A 19,457-nucleotide genomic window follows, 5' to 3' on the forward strand; every position below is an offset into this window, starting at 1 on the left:
TGGCCTCCCCCCAGGAATTTTTCTTTCATTTATTTCCAAAACTTTGGTTTATCACACAAATATTTCATAAAGTTCCCATGTTGCAAACTAAAAGATCCCCTCTTAGTCTCAAAAGCCTGGAAAGCATCAATACATATCACATGTACCAGGAATAAAGAAAAGTCATACAAGATGGCATTCAGGCCTAAGCCACTGCTGGCCTCTGTGTCACCATAGCTTGCTTGTGTTTCTTTATAAAAAAGATTGTAGGCCAGGCATGGTGGCTCATGCCTGTAGTCCCAGCACTTTGGGAGGCTGAGGCAGGAGGATCACTCGAGTCCAGGAATTCAAGACCAGCCTAGGTAATATAGCAAGACCTTGTCTCCACAAATAATTATTTTAAAAAATTAGCCAGGCGTGATGGCACACATCTGTGGCCCCAGCTACTTGGGAGTCTGAGGTGAGGGAATTGCATGAGCCCAAGCAGTCGAGGCTGCAGTGAGCCATGACTGCACTACTGCACTCCCGCCTGGGCAACTAGCAGGACTCTGTCTCAAAAAAAAAAAAAAAAAAAAAAAAAAAACGGTAGATTCCAGGATGCCAGAGATTGTGTTTCATTTACCACTTTAAACCCATCCCATTCTCTAGGCTTGCCATACAGGAGTCTAATATTATAAGTGAATGACTGAATCTTACATGATAACTCTTATTTTAAAAAACGTGAAATAGCTGCAAGAATATAATTTGGGCCAGGCACGGTGGCTCATGCCTGCAATCCCAGAACTTTGAGAGGCCAAGGCAGAAGGATTGCTTGCACCCAGGAGTTTGAGACCAGCCTGAGAAACAAAGCAAGACCCTGTCTCAACAAAAAATAAAAATTTTAAAATATGTACATTTTTAATTTGAAAGAATATAATTTGAAAACCTGGCTAAGCATATCAATTTTGTTTGAAAGTTTATGTATAATGAATCAATAAATGAAACTAATAAAATTTGTCCTCATTGATATTCTAAACATAGAGTGATATGTTTCTATTCTATACTTAATAAATTAACTTTTCCACTTCTGTAGAGTGAAGGAAAGTTAATGGTGCCATACTATGGAAGACTAAAGGAAATTAAAGTTCATCAAGACAATGAAGAAGTGTTCAAATGCACGTAAACACATACATGTATGATGCAGACTGGAAATTGGCTTATTCTATAATTTCCTTGGAAACTGATTTCCTGGAAACAATAAACTCTGGAAAATTAGTTGATTCCAAAGAACATTTATGTACTATACATGAATGTTAACAGTGTTTGAAGCGTTAGTAACTAATACATACACCTCACCTTAGAATGCAAGTAGCTACCTGTCTATATCTTGAGGCAAGTCGATCAGGTTATTGTTGCTGATATCCAACCACTGCAAATTCGACATCCGCAGGACACAGATCGGGACACTGGAAAACTTGTTTGCTGAGATATCTACAAATGTAACTTGCTTCAAATTACTTAACTAGAAATGAATAACAAAATGTTCTAATTACTTTTATAAGAGTGGGAATAAAGTTCAACCGATAATTTTAAGATTGATATTTCTTTCCCAAAGGCATTTCTATGAATATATGCAAAGCAGATCAATACAGGATGTATTTTGGAGCACCTCGGCTGTGTCATTCACTGTGTATGGGTAGGGAAGTTAAGATAAATAATACACTGCAGCTGCCTTCCAGGATTTTATATTGCTATAAATTATTAGTGCAAGCTGGGCTCGGTTGCTCATGCCTGTAATTCTAGCACTTTGGGAGGCTGAGGTGGACAGATCGCTTGAGCCCAGAAGTTCAAGACTAGCCTGGACACCATGGCAAAACCCCATCTCTACTGAAAATACAAAAATTAGCCAGATGTGGTGGTGCACACCTGTAATCCCAACTACTTGGGAGACTGAGGCAGGAGAATCACTTGAACCCAGATAGTGGAGGTTGCAGTGAGTTGAGATTATGCCACTGCACACAAAAAAAAGGAAATATATATATATATATATACAATATTGAGCAATAGTTACAACACTGTATTTTTTATTTTTGATATATAGATGTAAATATGTGATAATCAAAATACAAAGGATGAATGTAATGGAGATATATTGGGGCAAAAGTTTTTATATTTTACCAGAATTAAGTTATCACTAAGCTGAAGTAGAGTGTGTTAAATTAAGAAGAATATTGTAATCTCTAGAATAAGCACACACAAAAATAAAAACAAAAAAATAGTTTTTAAAAATCAACAGAAGAAAAAAAATGGTATACTAACGAGTCAAAAGACACAGATCGTTAGTCAGGTTTTACCAAAAAAATCCAACTATATGCTGGCTATAGGAAACACAACTTAGAGTCAAAGATACAAATAAGTTAAAAGTAAAAAAGATGGAAATATATATATATTATATCGTGTATTAGTTTATTCTCACACTGCTAATAAAGACATAAACAATACCAGGTAATTTATAAAGAAAAGAGGTTTAATGGATTCATAGTTCCACATGGCTGGGGAGGCCTCACAATCATGGTGGAAGGCAAAGGAGAAGCGAAGGCATGTCTTACATGGCAGCAGGCAAAAAGAGGTTATGCAGAGGAACTCCCATTTATAAAACCACCAGATCTCATGAGACTTATTCTTATGAGAACAGCACAAGAAAGACCTGTTCCCATGATTCAATTACCTCCCACCAGGTCCCTCCCATGACGTGTGGGAATTATGGGAGCTGCAATTCAAGATAAGATTTGGGTGGGGACACAGCCAAACCATATCACCATATCATCGTGTAAAACATAACTATAAGAGAGATAGAGTGACTATATTAATATCAGACAAATTATATTTAAGAAACAATATTGTTAGGAATAAACAAGGACATTTCATAATAATAAAAGGGTCAATAGCAGGAGTTCCCCTGACATATGTCAGGAAGATGCAAGAATCATAAATTTATATGCAACTAACAACTTAAAATATATGAAGTAAAAACTGATGGAATTAAAAGGACAAAGAGACAATTCAACAATTATAGTTAGATTTTTTTTTTTTTTCGAGATGGAGTCTCACTCTGTCATCCAGGCTGGAATGCAGTGGAGAGATCTTAGCTCACTGCAGCCTCCACCTCCCATGTTGCCTAGTCCTGGGAGTGGGAAAGGGGATTCATATCAAAGGTGCAAGAGATAACTGGGGGTAGTGGGGAGGAGTGATGGAAATGGCCTAAATTTGAATCTGTACACTTGTAATGGGTGAGTTGTATGGTATGTAGATTACACTTCAATGAAGGAGGAAAAGGTAGAAGAAGGGACAGAGAAGCAAACAGGGAGGCTGTTGCCCCAGTCCAGATGACAGACAACACTGTCTTGACCAGGGTGGCAGTGGGAAGGTGATGAGAATGGTTACACAGAATATATTCTGGAGGGCATGCTCAACAGGATTTATTTATGGATTGGATATGGCACATGGGAGAAGAGAGGTTAAGGATGACTTAATTTACTTCCAGCCTTAACATCTGTGTGGAGATTAAGCCATTGCCTGAACTGGAAAAGACTGGGGTATGAGTGGATCTGTGCAGGGAGCCATGACCGCTGGCTGTGTACCCTCACCAGGACACCTGCTGGGCATCTCCTAGGGTAGAATGGGTGCTAACAGCTTAGAAGCAGCCACTTCCTCCTATACCCTGAAGCATTCAGGAAAGGCAAATAATGCCCCTTCTAGGATGGCAATTGGTGTCCAGTGCCTTGTCACCAGCAATCACCATTTATAGCCCATTCATTACCAGTAGGATTGTGAGATCCTTCTCTCGTTCCAGCACGAGATGCTTATTGAGTTTAATTTGGCATTAAAAATTGTTCACTTTTATGTGCTCCACTTTATCAGAAATGATTTAAAATCATTTTTCCATGAATACAGACCAAAAGAAACTAATGAATATTTTTAAATTAGTGGATTTCTTAAATCCTATCTGTAGGACTACTTTAGTCATCTACAAGTTTTGCTATGAGTATATAAAAAAATTTTACCCCTTTTATTTTCAATTTTACCATTTTGGATAAATAAATTAGGGTCTGCATTAGAGGCAACAGGCATCATATATTACAAGCATCAACAAACATTAAATAAAAATTTCTTGTGTGAAATTTTGCCTGGTTTTCCTTTGATAGCATTTCTGAACTTAAATTCGGGTTCTAACCTAGTATAAAAAGTTTTTAAAAAAGGACAGGTGCGGTGGCTCACGCCTATAATCCCAGCACTCTGGGAGGCCGAGGCAGGTGGATCACTTGAGGTCAGGAGTTCGAGACCAGCCTGGCCAACATAGCGAAACCCCATCTCTACTAAAAATACAAAAATTAACCAGATGTGGTGGTGTGCACCTGTAGTCCCAGCTACTCAGGAGGCTGAGGCAGAAGAATTGCTTGAACCCAGGAGGCGAAACCTGCAGTGAGCCGAGATCACACCACTGCACTCCAGCCTGGGTGACAGAGCAAGACTCCATCTCAAAAAAAAAAAAAAAAAAAAAAAAAAAAAAAAAAAAAGTTTTTAAAGACCAGTATATGGTGATTGAAATGTCAGGAAAAGGTGATATAATAAAGATAGATTTCATATGTTAAAACTTCTTGCCATATTATAGACCATTCTATGTCATAAACCAAATAAAAGTAAATCATAGTGCAGAAATGTTTATCTCTTACTTCAAAGGGCAGCTCCATTAATTCTAGATTTCCAGAACAATCCAGTCTGTCTAGATTTTCACAATCTCCCAATTCTGGAGGAATGCTCTTCAGATGGTTGAAACTCACATTGAGTTCTTTCAGGTTCTTCAAACAACCTGTCATCAGAAAAAGTTAACATCCATTGAATAGGTCCTTTAAGGTCTTTTAAGAACAAAAAACAAAACTAAGAAGTAAATAGCTCTGTAAACAATGATGGGGAAGGAACTAAACATAATTTAGCATTTGGGTTTGGGAGGGTGTATCTGATGAACATTATCTTGTAGCATCATGAACCCGAGGTTCTGAAATCACAGTTTTTCAGTGTGATAAGGGTCCAATATTACAGAATCTAAAACAAAACTTTTAAGGCTCATGCCTTCAGTGTGTCATATTTTAAAATAACTGATTTGTCTATTCTTTCTTGAAATGCCCAGGGATCTTTCCAACTGAAATGAAAGCTGCCTACCTACTTTCTGTTCCCCCAAGCCCTCAGACCTAATTTCCAGTAAGGGGAAGATATTGCAACTGGAGCACAGTGAATTATATAGAGGCTCCTTGTTTCTAAAGCCCAAGGAGCAGCTTAAGGAATTACCATATCCTACAATATTTGAGTAAAAATGTTTAAATACAGATGCTCCCTAACTACGATGGAGTTACACCTCAATAAGCCCATCATAAGTTGAAAATATCATAAGTCAAAAATGCATTTAATACACCTAACCTATCAAACATTGTAGCTTCACCTAGACTACCTTAAATGTGCTCAGAACACTTACAATTAGCCTACAGTTGGGCAAAATCATCCAACATAAAAAAGCCTGTTTTATAATAAAGTGTTGAATATCTCCTGTAATAAATTGAATGCTGCACTGAAAATGAAAAGCAGAATGTTTGTATGGGTACTCACACTTCCTTCCTTCCTTCCTTCTTTCCTTCCTTCCTTCCTTCCTTCCTTCCTGCTTCCCTCCCTCCCTCCCTCTTTTCTTTCCTTCTTTCTTTTTCTTTCTTTTCTTTTTTCTTTCTTTCTTTCCTTCCTTCTTTTTCTCTCTTTCTTGCCCTTCCTTTCTTCCTTCCTTCCTTTCTTTTCTTTTTTTTTATTTTTTATTTTTATTTTTTTGGTTTTACTTTAAGTTCTGGGATACATGTGCAGAATGTTCAGGTTTCTTACATAAGTATACATGTGCCATGGTGGTTGGCTGCACCTATCAACCCATCATCTAGGTTTTAAGCCCCACATGCATTAGGTACTTGTTCTAATGTTCTCCCTCCCCTTTCCCCCCAGCCCCCAACAGGCCTGGTGTGTGATGTTCCCTCCCTGTGTCCATGTGTTCTCATTGTTCAGCTCCCACTATGAGTGAGAATATGCAGTGTTTGGTTTTCTGTTTCGGTGTCAGTTTGCTGAGAATGATGGCTTCTAGCTTCATCCATGTCCCTGCAAAGGACACGAACTCCTTTTTTATGGCTGCAGAGTATTCCACGGTGTTATGTGTGCCACATTTGCTTTATGCAGTCTGTCATTGATGGGCATTTGGGTTGGTTCCAAGTCTTTACTATTGTAAATAGTGCTGCTCTTTTCTTTTTTGTTTTCTTTTTTCTTTTCTTTTCTCTTTCTTTCTTTCTTTTTCTTTCGTTCTTTCTTTCTTTTTCTTTCTAGCAGCCGCACCCTTCTAGGAACAAAGTACAGTTTCTACTGAATGCACATTGCTTTCACACCATCAAAAAGCTGAAAAACCTTACATCTAACCATCATAAATTGTGGATCATCTGTAATTCCAATAATTAGCTATTTTAAATCCATCTAATGATAATTTCTTGGGAGTTTCACAAGGAAGTTAAGAGCACCACTCATTGTCATTCTTAATTCCTTGATGTCAAATGTCAAAAATAATTGCTCTAATGATGAGAAAAAGAATACCCCGTCTAGTAATCACACCTCCCTAACTCCTCCCCTCCATCAGCCCTCAATAGATCTATAAGACAACACAATAAGAGATCAAACCCCACCTCCTTTACAAAATTCAGCTGCTCAACATAAAAGAGCTAAAAATCCCTTGTTCATTCCCAAGTTCCTCACTATGCTTGAGCATCAGATCCTGCAGCTGAGTGTTTCTTCATTTATCCCTAGTTTGTTAGGAGCTATATCTCCTCCTCTAGGAGAGAAACATGCCCTGAATTAATATATTTTCATATCTTTTCGTTTTGCCCCACTTGTGAAAACTGATTTATTCTAGATGCCCTCAATACTTACCTTTGGTAAAAAAGAGGATTTTCTCAAAATACTCCATGTTAATGACACAAAGAGTATCAAGAAGCAAGTACTAGAAGAAAATTAGGGTGACAACCTTACCTAAATCATTCTAAGAACATCTTCCTCTTTATTATTGTGTTCTTTTCTTAAGAATTTCCTATGTAATGACGAAAAATTGTGATACTCACATGTCATAAGAATTTCCAAACTGGAGATATGATATATGTCTCAGCCATGTGAGAAGGGAATGGTCTGTTTTTGCCTAAGTTATGGATGTATTTAGATAAATTATATTCCATTGACTTGAAATAGACTGAAAATTATAAGTTGGATAAAATACATATATGACTTAAATCTGGTATAGAGTGTTAAAGCCTCTGAGATTTATTGTCCCCCTCCTTCCCATGGGTTAACTCACAAAAAAATTCAACTAGAGAATTTTAGAGGTGGCAGATGTTTTAAAGATCATTCTGACCCTTATCCTACAAATGAGGGTACTAAGATTTAAAAAATTAAAATACATGCTCAAGTTACTCAAAGTTAGATGACATCTGTGTCTTCAGAATCTTAGGTCAGTCTTCAATTCACTAAGTTTAATTTTAAAATATTTTGGGAACAAGTGAAATAAATCATGTCGTAATCATCACTCAGCTACTGGGGAGAATGGGAAAGGTTTAGATGTTCTGATACCGAAAGATAACATTAACATAAAGATGATGCTAATAATAGTAATAATAATAATAATGGCTAGTGAATGCCAGGGATTCACCTACTCTAAATGCTTTCTATGTATTATCTATTTAATCCTCACAACAACCCTGTGAAGTAGGTACTATTGTTATCCCCATTTTACAGATGAGAAAACTGAAAACCAGTAAATGACTTGCTCAGGGTGACCTTCCAGTAAGTCGAAGACCCAGGCAGCCTGATCCTGGAGTCCACCTCCACCTTCATGGTGTGGTCGGGGGAAACATGTGAGGCACAGACTGAAGAACACAGTGTCAGCCCATGCGTGTAAGTATATTTAACATGCATGGTTACATGTCTGTTTATAAATAGACAGCTACAACGTAGGTCTGTAGAACAGCATGAGTGCATGTACAATGTGAATACCCAGGAAACTTAGTGCTTACTGAGAGGCTTGATTTTACATTTTACACATTTCTAGAATGTTTGAATAGTTTTCCCTGCACATGAACGAGGTCTGTGGAGATGACATCATGTCTCCAACAGGACTCGAGTGTTTGGAATAATCACTTGAATAATCACTTGGAATAACAAGTATGTACCCAATATATTGGTGTTTATTGCCTTAACTAATCCTCACAACAACTAAATGACAGCAACAACTATTATCCCCACTTTACAGATGAAGAAACTGAAGAGCAGAGAGATTAAGTATAGTGCCCCAATCCCACATTGGTCTCCCACAGATACCCCTCACCCACCAATCTCTTCTCCTCCCCCGAGTGTGCAAGGATCACATCCTCACTCCCTCACCAGTGGTCTCAACCATGGCTGCACATGGGAATCATGTACGGAGTTTGTTAAATGCTGATTCCTGGCCCTGTACCCAGAGATTCCTATGGAATTGTTCTGCAGTGGGTCTTGGGCATTTAGATTTTTAAGGCTCTTTGGGGTATTCTAAAGTGTAGCCAAGGTGAAAACCACTGCTCAAATCAAACTGGCTCACAAGGAAAGAATGAATATTACATTGGTGTAAGTGTGGGAAGTTAAAAAAGAACAGGTATTAATCTGGCTGGCAATAATTTCAAGGAAGACATTTCAAGAGATGAACAAAGATACATATTAAGTGGAGCACCTCTGATGACATTTCAGACAACTGTGAGCATGACTCATCCCATGGTGATGCTCTGACGTCCCCCCTCTTTTGACGGCTCCATGCTTAATACCCCATCTATCTTGCTGCCAACCACTGGATTCCCAAGCCCAGCTGGCAGGATAACAAGGATCCCTGAGTCTAGGTCAACCCCTGTGGCTTCTCAAATGTATAAGGACAGAACCTTTCTACTTGAAAAGGGTGGTTTTTTTTTGTTTGTTTGCTTGTTTGTTTGTTTGTTTGTTTTGAGACAGGGTCTCACCCTGTCACCCAGGCTGGAGTGCAGCAGTGCCATCACCAGTCACTGAAGCCTGAACCTCCCGGGCTCAAGCGATCCTCCCACAGGCACATGCCATCATGCCTGGCTAATTTTTTACTTTTTGTAGAGATGGGATTTCGCCATGTTGCCCGGGCTGGTCTCAAACTCCTAGGCTCAAGTGATCTGCCCACCTTAGCCTCCCGAAGTGCTGGGATTCCAGACATGAGCCACTGCCTCCAGCCTAAAAAGAGTTGTTTTTTTTTTTTTTTTTTTTTTTTTTTTTTTTTTGAGACGGAGTCTCTCTGTGTCGCCCAGGCTGGAGTGCAGTGGCTGGATCTCAGCTCACTGCAAGCTCCGCCTCCCGGGTTCCCGCCATTCTCCTGCCTCAGCCTCCAAGTAGCTGGGACTACAGGCGCCCGCCACCTCGCCTGGCTAGTTTTTTGTATTTTTTAGTAGAGACGGGGTTTCACCATGTTAGCCAGGATGGTCTCGATCTCCTGACCTCGTGATCCACCCGTCTCGGCCTCCCAAAGTGCTGGGATTACAGGCTTGAGCCACCGCGCCCGGCAAAAAGAGTTTTTAAAAGTAACTCAGTCCTCAGAAACTCTATCCAGTTATTTAAATATTCTGTGAGCTTGCCCAAAAATGACCTGCAAATAGTGAAATCTGGCTTCTAGCCCAGGCTCTGAAGAAGTTCCTTAGTGTAATATGTAAATGATAATGATTCAGTCAGCCAACATCAGAGGGTCTCTCCAATTTGCAAAATAAAGGGGCAGGAGGTAAATGACCCCTTACATGTCAAAAATGGTACTTTTCATTCATAAAAATTCTAAGGTCCTTTCTACCTTTCCAGAAACTAGGCAAGGAAACAGAAGTACTTGTCCTTGTTGGGTCTAGAACTTGATTTTACCCTGCTTAGACGCTAATAAGTTTTGCCTATTCCTGTTTCATGGATACCGGCAGAAGGCACGAGGCTCCTGCTCCAGGACAGCATACTGATGTCAGTTGCCCTTACAGCTAAGTCTACCAAGTGTGACACAGATGGCCCAGTAAGATGCACATATACATCACGGCTGAGAACCCCAAGCTTGGGGAACCCACTGCTTTTACAGCAAGTGGTTAGCAAGGCTGCTCTTTGCCTGGGAGCAGGTGTCACCTCATCCCTCAAGGTTATTATGTGCATAAACATCCCCAAGATTGGCCTGGGTAAGAGGGTGATCAGAGCCTTGTAGTCTTGACACAGCCAGCAAGATGTGTACAAACACCAGAGAACCCACAAGCCACCTGTCCCAGAGGGTCTTGGCTTTTGGTAAATTTTCACATAACTATGATTAACCACTGGTCCCAGGGCACATGTGTAAGAATGGAGCTCTGTGCAGCCCCAGACCTTCACTCCTTCCACCCCAGGAGAAAGAGAAGCAATAACGATCACTGTCATTTTCATTTTAAGATAACACAACTGAATAATGACTGAGAATTGTAAACTTTTGATCCATCAAAAAGACATCAGGCTGGTTACGGTGGCTCACACCTATAATCCCAACACTTCAGGAGGCCGAGGCAGGCAGATCACCTGAGGTCAGAAGTTTGAGACCAGCCTGGCTAACATGGTGAAAGCCCTTCTCTACTAAAAAAAATACAAAATCAGCTGGGCATGGTGGCACATGACTGTAATCCCAGCTGCTTTGGAGGCTGAGGCAGAAGAATCGCTTGAACCAGGGAGGCAGAGGTTGCAGTGAGCCAAGATTGTGCCGTTGCACTCCAGCCTGGGCAACAAGAACGAAACTCTGTCTCAAGAAAAAAAAAAAAAGACATATCATAAGCTAAACTAGATTTATCAATGGAGTAATATATAGGAATAATACATTTATAATAAGCGTATTGCATGTTTATAGGTTTAAAACTAAAAGAACATAAACACAGAGTTCCTAAACAAAGTATTGCTCACTCATGAAACTTCTGGTTTCTGAGCAATTGGCAAGTGTCCTATGTGCTGAGTTATACAGGCGAGATGCCGACCTCACCACCCAAAGGGATGCTGCAAACAAGCAGCTCTGGGGAGCCTCGAAACAGCCCTGCCCAGCCACTTCCTGGGGCAGCTGGAGAGGAAACACGGTGTCTGCACAGTGTCTGTTACCTGCCTGACAGCTGCCTACTTAACACACCAGAGGCCGGAAGACCCCTGCTAAGTTGACATACCAATTTCTGCTGGAAGATGTGAGATTTGGTTTTTTGGCAGATCCAGAATTCTCATCGCTTGAAATAACTCAATATATGTAGGAATGATTTGAATCAGGGTATTGCTTATGTGCCATTCTTTCAGGTGTGTCTGCTCCTTCAATGAATCTGGGAGCTCCTAAAATAGAAAGAATGACATCAATCAGAACTAGCTCCTCCATGTGCACAAAGCCGTGTAAAACCAAGCATTTATTTTAAAACAGGGAAAGAGAAAGCAGACATGAGAGCATGAAGCGTAAGCAGCAGCACTCCGGCCATTTCAAAAAGAAACCAAAGATACCGCAGTTGCCGTCAACTTCACAACAGTATATTAGCCCTTTTCAAAACTGCCGTGAATTCATGATGTTATTAAAATTAAATCCTAGTGAACACAAACAACCAGACTCACACTTGGAGCCACAATATGTATTATTTATTTGCAACATACCAATTTAACATCCCCTAAGTTCTGTCTATACATTCGATTTCAAAATTTGTGCTTCGTTTCCCTTTCTCTGTAGTTGCTTTTAGAAATACTTGATAAACCTCTAAAATTTGCTGCACCACATTTCCAAATATTCTTAAGAGTCTATGAAAGGGAAAGAGCATGAGAAACAGTCAGCTGGGACACCTGAGTTCCGGCCCAGGCCCCGCCATTTTCCAGTCGCGCCACCTCCCTGGGTCTCCACTGCTGAAATGACATTGATGAACTCAGTGTCCAAGGCCTCCCCTAGCTCAAGCGTTCTGGGATAAAACTGTAAAGGTGTCAAGCAAGAAGCGTTTAAAGACATCAGGGAGGCTATTTGTCTAGCTGAAGAAATCTAATTCACAGAGAGTTACCGAGCCCTCATTGCAGGTGAGGGGTGCTCAGCACTGAGGGGTGGGGCAAAGACGAGACACACAGGTCCCCGGACCTCAGAAGCTGGCCACAACGCACCATCAGCAAAGTGGCCGGAGCACAGGGTGGAGGTGGGATGAGGTGTGGAAAACTCCATGGCAGCTAAAGGGGAGGTGGAGGGAGTAATGGAGTCCATAGCCATCCTTCCTTTTTGTACTTGGTACCTGTAATGTGCTTTACAACCATTGCCATCCTGTGTGTGGGTTAAGCTGTTAACTTGCAAAAGTGCTTTCACTCTAGCACTGTCTCATGCAACAATACCATAAGATAGGCAAAGTGGGCTGGGCATGGTGGCTCATGCCTGTAATCCCAGCACTTTGGGAGGCCGAGGCGGGTGAATCACCTGCAGTCAAGAGTTCGAGACCAGCCTGGCCAACATGGTGAAACCCCATCTCTACTAAAAATACAAAAATTAGCTGGGTGTGGTGGCATGCACTTGTAATCCCAGCTACTTGGGAGGCTGAGGCAGAAGAATCGCTTGAACCCAGGAGGCAAAGTTTGCAGTGAGCCAAAATAGCACCACTGCACTCCAGCCTGGGCAACACAGTGAGACTCTATCTTAAAAAAAAAATTTTTGATAGGTAAAGTGAGCCCCTTTGGAAGAGGAAAGCTGAAACCCCAAAGACATTTAAGTGAATCACTTACAGTAAGGATCCACTACTGAATTTGCAGAGCCTAGTTCAAAATGAAAATGCGGGCACCTTGTTAAAAATTAAGAAGTTCAAGATGGTGAGCACACAGCAGTAAACCAAGCATAGGGCCCTGTGCCACTGCTTCTGCAGCCAACTACCTAGGTACCACCTGCCCCCTTCATGTGGCCCTGGCAAACTGTCCCGACACCACTTGATCTGAATGGAACCCACACCATGCCAGAGGGTTGCCTCCTGGAACTGAGACAAAATGAGTTGGGTCATCAGGGAGCTGACCACAGGCTCATAATCTCAATCTCTTCATTGAAACTTCAACGTGCTGACTCCCTCATAAATAATCTATCTCATTCCACTCTTTCAATTATGGCACACATGAAAGATTATTACATTTCTAAAATTATGTTCATGACTATTTTTAACAAGAAAGATATTAAGATAGGCCGGGCACAGTGGCTCATGCCTGTAATCCCAGCACTTTGGGAGGCTGAGGTGGGCAGATCATGAGGTCAAGAGATCGAGACCATCCTGGCTAACACGGTGAAATTCCATCTCTACTAAAAATATAAACAATTAGCCGGGCAAGGTGGCGGGCGCCTGTAGTCCCAGCTACTCGGGAGGCTGAGGCAGGAGAATGGCGTGAACCCGGGAGGCGGAGCTTGAAGTGAGCCGAGAAGACACCGCTGCACTCCAGCCTGGGCGACAGAGCAAGACTCCATCTCAAACGGAAAAAAAAAAAAAAAAAAGAAAGAAAAATATTAGGATATCATGTTAAATAGAAATGAAAAGAATGAGTAAAAATGACAGATTGAATATATGCATATACCTTTGCTCTTCTCCAAAATTCCATTAAAGACAACAGTACAGGAACTTTTTAGGTGCCATAAACCTTGTAGAAGGGCAAAGAGAAAAGGAAAGGAGACATCGGCTGCAAAATGTGGATAACCAGACATCTAGAAGATGGTAACCTGGCTTCCCAGAGCTGCTCAATCTTAGACCGGCAGCAGAAACAACTGAGATACAACCGGGGCTTCTCACCAGAAGCCACCAGAGACTTGGTAGTAGAAGAGCCTGGTATCCCTGGAAGTGAGAGCTGAAGTCAGGGCCAAAGAAAGAGATCAAGCTCAAAGTTTGAGGACCAGAACCTTGACCCCCATCCATGCCACCTGGCAATTACAATGAGGCTTATTCACTGGAGGAGGTTCAACGAAGTCCCTGAACTGGGGTACCTCAGGCACAGCTGAGGCAGGGGAGGTGGCAATCAGATGATGAGTGATGAATGCTGAGATTCTGTCTGTCCCAGAAACTGAGAAGATCCTTCTCTGTGTGCTCTCATAGCTCCAGACAAATCACAAATGTGCATTCATGAACAGGAGAGCGGAGGCACCAGTGAGATGGGGACTTTACAGCAACGTCTTCAAAAGCGAAGTGTGCCCGACACACACTCAGAGTTTCTGGTCAGCTTGTTAGTGCTCTGGACAACCCAGTGTCTCCAGACCTCCAAGAAAAGTCCCAACATCCAAGATATACACACCCTGGCCAGGCGCACTGGCTCAGGCTTGTAATCCCAGCACTTTGGGAGGCTGAGGTGGGTGGATCACGAGGTCAGGAGATCGAGACCATCCTGGCTAACACGGTGAAATCCCATCTCTACTAAAAATACAATAAATTAGCCGGGCGAGGTGGCGGGCACCTGTAGTCCCAGCTACTCGGGAGGCTGAGGCAGGAGAATGGCGTGAACCCGGGAGGTGGAGCTTGCAGTGAGGCGAGATCGCGCCACAGCACTCCAGCCTGGGCAACAGAGCAAGACTCCGTTTCAAAAAAAAAAAAAAGACACACACCCTAAAAGAAAAAGGAAACTCTGAAACAAGAAAACATTCCCACCCCCACAAAAAAACTATCCAGCACTTTGGGAGGCTAAGGCAAGACAATCACTTGAGCCCAGGAGTTCAAGACCAGCCTGGACAACAAAGTGAGACTCCATCTTTAAAATTAAAAGTTGAAATTAGCTGAGTGTGGTGGCATGCACCTGTTGGTTCCAGCTACGGAGAAGGCTAAGGTAGAAGGATCGCTTGAGTTCAGGAGATAGAGGCTACAGTGAGCCATGCTCATGCCACTGCACTCCAGATGGAGTGACTAAGCAAGGCTCAGTCTCAAAAAACAAACAAAAAAAAAAAAAAGAGGAAAGGGAAAAAAAAAAAAAAAGATTGATCCCAAGATAGCTAAGAAAAGCCATTACCCTGCAAAATAAAAACAGAACAATATTCTAAAAGCTAAGATTAAGAGATATCTGTAAAATAAAGCCACTTCACAGAATTCATCCATTTGAAAAAACAAACAGCAAACAGCTCTGGGAAATTAAACATGTGGTAGTAAAAATGAAAAATTCTATTGAAGGGTTGGAAAATAAAATTGAGGATCTCTCCTAAAAGAGCAGGGTCCAGGGTCTGAGAGCTTCTGGCTCAAAACAGGAGCCCCAGCCCCCAGCCCAACCTGGCCACACAGCCTCAGCCAGCCCTAAGGGCCCTAGCAGATCTCTCTCTACCTAGTCCCTAAGGCCCCAGAAACTCCACAGCCCATTCCTTCCCTCCTGACCTCTTGCAGGGGCCAGGCAGGCTGCCAGGTGTGATTTTAGAGGCCACAACTCCCTCACTGCCACAGAGCACTCTAAGAGGTTGCAAAATCCCTTAACACACACAGCCTTTCACTCCTTAGTCAGAGGTGAGGCCTAAGCACAAGCTCTCTGGGGGAGGAAAACGGTAACTGAAATTCACTCTAATGAATATGTGGGGCCCAGAGTCTTCCTGGACTCTCCTGTACTCAATCACAACAGAGTACAGCTTAGGGGATGGAGTATGGGGAGGACGCCATCCACCTGGTTCACAATGGGGGTCTCTCCGAGCCTGCTGAATCCTAACCATCTTCCCATTCCCCTTACCATACCGGGCACATTAAACACACTTTACAGGCCGGACGCAGTGGCTCATGCCTGTAATCCCAGCACTTTGGGAGACCAAGGTAGGCGGATCACGAGGTCAGGAGAGTGAGACCATCCTGGTTAACACAGTGTAACTCCGTCTCTACTAAAAATACAAAAATTTAGCCAGGTGTGGTGGCGGGTGCCTATGGTCCCAGCTACTTGGGAGGCTGAGGCAAGTGAATGGTGTGAACCCCAGGAGGCGGAGCTTGCAGTGAGCAGAGATCACACCACTGCACTCCAGCCTGGGCGACAGAGAGAGACTCCATCTCGAAATAATAATAATAATAAATAAATAAATACACTTCACAATGATTTTCAAAAGATAGATTGTGAAACTTGAGGGCTCATGGCAGGTTCTCCAGTGAACTGGACACCCTTACAGGGTAAGTAGCTTACCCAGGATCATGTTTACCGGCCAACAATATTTAATTAACAATCCAGACATGCCTCCCTTTGTGCCTCGGAATAGGCAGCCCATTACCTACTGATCTCAATGATGGGGATGCAAGGGAAAGAACAGCAAAGAGGTTTACAGCAATAACCTCTCGCATTTTTGGAGAACTGTATACTTCACAGAATATTCATGCACTTCATCCTCTCAATAGCCCTCAGATAGGGTCAGGGCAAGCATTAGCAGCATTTTACTGAGAAGAATGATAAAAACCCATAGAAGTGATATGCATTTTTATCAAATGATAAAAACCACCTCGGATCACATGGCTAATAAAAGACAGCCCCAGATCATGCCAAATATTTAGTCTCTCTACCGAGTCGTTTTAGTTCCAAAATGGCAGGGTAAGAGGCTCAAGCTGAGGAATTCAAGACCAGCCTGGGCAACCTGGCAAAACCTCTCCTCTAGAAAAAAAATAACAAAGCCCAGGCAAAGTGACTCTTGCCTGTAATCCCAGCACCTTGGGAGGCCAAGGCGGGCAGATCACCTGAGGTCAGGAGTTCGAGACCAGCCTGGCCAACATGGTGAAATCCCGTCTCTACTAAAAATACAAAAATTAGCCAGGCGTGGTGGCGCGCTCCTGTAGTCCCAGCTACTCAGGAAACTGAGATCTTGCCACTGTACTCCAGCCTGGGTGACAGAGCAAGACTCTTGAACAAAAAAAAAAGACACAAAATGGCAGGATAGAAAGAGATGGGGGGGGGGGTCCCAGGGAACCCTGTCCCAATGAAATGGGCAGTAGCCCAAGTTATTATGGGGCCTGAGGAAAGAAAGATGGAATTGTCTTTGCCCTGGCCTCAGAATCTCAGGACAGGAAAACCAGATAAAGGATCTGCAGAATTCCTTTGCTGCCCTACGGCACTTTGGCAAGTAAGTAATTGCCCACTGCCAGGGTGTTAGATGAATGAAAGGCACCGTCACTTAATGTTTTTTAAAGGCAAAGAATTACGTTAAGAGACTGGGGCAGGGGACAGGAGAGGAATGCATCCTGAAAGACTGTGCTGTCCAGGAGCGGGCGCAGGCATTCCAGCTGCTCAGCCACAGAGGTATCCAAGTGGGTCCCATCACTGCTTCCAGGACTGCGCTGCGTTTCCCTGAGGAAGGGACAGAAGAACCGCCTCCAAAGGCAAAAGCATTCATTCATTCATCCTTGGGCTCAGGCAAGCAGCAGTCATAGACCACAGCACTGCATTGGGCAAGAACTGCCTCGACTCACCGTCCAGTGCTCCCCAGAAAGTTCAAACACAAACGCGCTGCTCCGTTTGCCTCTGTCCTTGGGAAGTGAACTCTGCCTTGTGAGAGCGTTCCTTTCAATCTTGTCCAGAAGCCGCATGTTGGTGTCTATGAAGCCATTCTTGCAGTACACAGCCTGGGGGATGCCCTTCCTCCTGCATTCGGCCACAAAGTTCCACTCCTCCTTTATCCTAAAACAGGCAGCAGGGGTCACAGTTACTCTCCTGGGGACTGGCCATCACTGCCTAGAGAAGTGAGTCAGCCACCTGGGCATGGGTGCTCTCCTTATCAGTCACAGGCCTACGTAAGCACTCCCTTCCTCTTTCCTCCCTGCTGTGGGGGTACAGGGGAAACCCTAAACCCTTTTGTGAATTATTAGTAACTTTAACTTAAAAAGTAGAGAAGATGGGTTAGATGGAATTTCTGGCTATGCGTTTAATTATAATTTCCTTTGAAATTATATCACGCCAACCTAAGTTTTAAAAAAGTGCAGGGCCACAGGGATTCACCTATCTTTGAAGGGTATTTGAATAGAAATGCAGAGGAACTCCAGTGTATAAAACACCTGACTTTGGAATGTCACTATCAGTCACCTTGGGGAATTTCACTCCAGTAGATGGACCTGAGGTCCACTCAGACACTGGAGCTGGCTGAGGACTCAGCATCCACACCAAACCTCACCACCCGTGTGTCGCTAATTTTCTGACCTATCTTTTAGAGCTTTCCACATCCATAACTTATCCCCCAGCTTGATGCTAAGCTCCATGATGACAGCTGGTGTGTCTCACAGCCCTTCAGATGCCCATACAGCTGTCAGAACAGGACTCTGCACCTGGTGGGCCTTTCTTCATTTAGGAATTTGTTTTCTGTTTGAGGCCTTTAACATATTCTATGTGATGCAAAACAGATGTTTTGTGGTTTTCCTTCAAAACCATCAAACACAGATGTTGTCTGACTCAAAATAAGGTAGCCCACATTTGATAGGGGCTTAGATGCATTCCACACTCAGAAAAGCATTCCAGACCCTACTCAGCCCAACTGGGAACCTGGTGGCAGTCAGGATTCAGGTCTTCTGGGCGCTACTTTAGAAACAAGCTGCAGATGCAGACTTGGTCTCCACATGGCCCAAGGCAGTATATACACTAAATAAGTGTGAGATAAGCCCCATGGTCAAGGAACAATCCTAGTGTGGAAACTCTCTGCTGTTATCTGAAGGAAGGGTGGTTCAGAGTCTCAGTCAGGCTGTAGGGTGGCACTGTGGGGCACAGGCAAGCCTGCCATTGGAGTGGTTAGGAGGGGTCTGAAGGTTTACTGCCCCTGGGACAAGACCATCTTCCAGGACTGGGCATGCGGGAAGTCCCGGTCTGGACCACCAGGCACTGTCAAGTGTAAGGAGAAATTTCAGACTTTGAAAGAAGCAAAACACAGCTGGATAGCCTTTTCCTGGAATACCGAAGCCTCCAGGGGATTCTCCGATTCTATAGGAATATACCTTTGACTTTGACTAAGTTATTTTATAACTCTGTAGAAAGTAAAGTAAACTTGTAGAAAATGAAAAGCCATACAAATAATTCTTATCCATAAACACACATAAATTTTACTCAGTGGAGGGACAAACCTCTCCCACGCCCGAAAACACCAATTTGCTTCCCCTTTTTTTTTTTTTTTTTTTTTGTGAGACAGTTTTGCTCTGTCTCCCAGGCTGGAATGTAGTGGTGCAGTCTCAGTTCACTACAACCTCTGCCTCCCGGGTTCAAGCGATTCTCCTGCCTCAGCCTCCCAAGTAGCTGGGATTACAGGCGCCTGCCACCACACCCAGCTAATTTTTGCATTTTTTAGTAGAGACAGGGTTTCTCACTGTTGGTCAGGCTTGTCTCGAACTCCTGACCTCAGGTGATCTGCCCACCTCGGCCTCCCAAAGTGCTGGGATTACAGGCGTGAGCCACTGTGCCCAATTGCTTCATTTTCAAAT

At 42.9% G+C, this 19,457-nt stretch overlaps 1 protein-coding gene across 3 annotated transcripts in view; it reads right to left on the bottom strand.

Annotated features, from left to right (window-relative positions):
- LRRC2 (leucine rich repeat containing 2) overlaps window positions 1-19,457 on the bottom strand; it is a 53,033-nt gene that overhangs the window by 10,768 nt on the left and 22,808 nt on the right. For all 3 annotated transcript variants that reach the window (XM_010374784.1, XM_030936232.1, XM_030936239.1), the window contains 4 exons: window positions 17,469-17,676; window positions 11,259-11,415; window positions 4,692-4,828; window positions 1,335-1,480 (listed from right to left, as the gene is read on the bottom strand). In XM_010374784.1, coding sequence (XP_010373086.1) covers window positions 1,335-1,480; window positions 4,692-4,828; window positions 11,259-11,415; window positions 17,469-17,676 — 648 coding nt within the window. The remainder of the gene's footprint in view (window positions 1-1,334; window positions 1,481-4,691; window positions 4,829-11,258; window positions 11,416-17,468; window positions 17,677-19,457) is intronic.

This window comes from Rhinopithecus roxellana, chromosome 1 (genome assembly GCF_007565055.1).
Source record: "Rhinopithecus roxellana isolate Shanxi Qingling chromosome 1, ASM756505v1, whole genome shotgun sequence".
In the NCBI taxonomy this organism is placed as follows: domain Eukaryota; kingdom Metazoa; phylum Chordata; class Mammalia; order Primates; family Cercopithecidae; genus Rhinopithecus; species Rhinopithecus roxellana.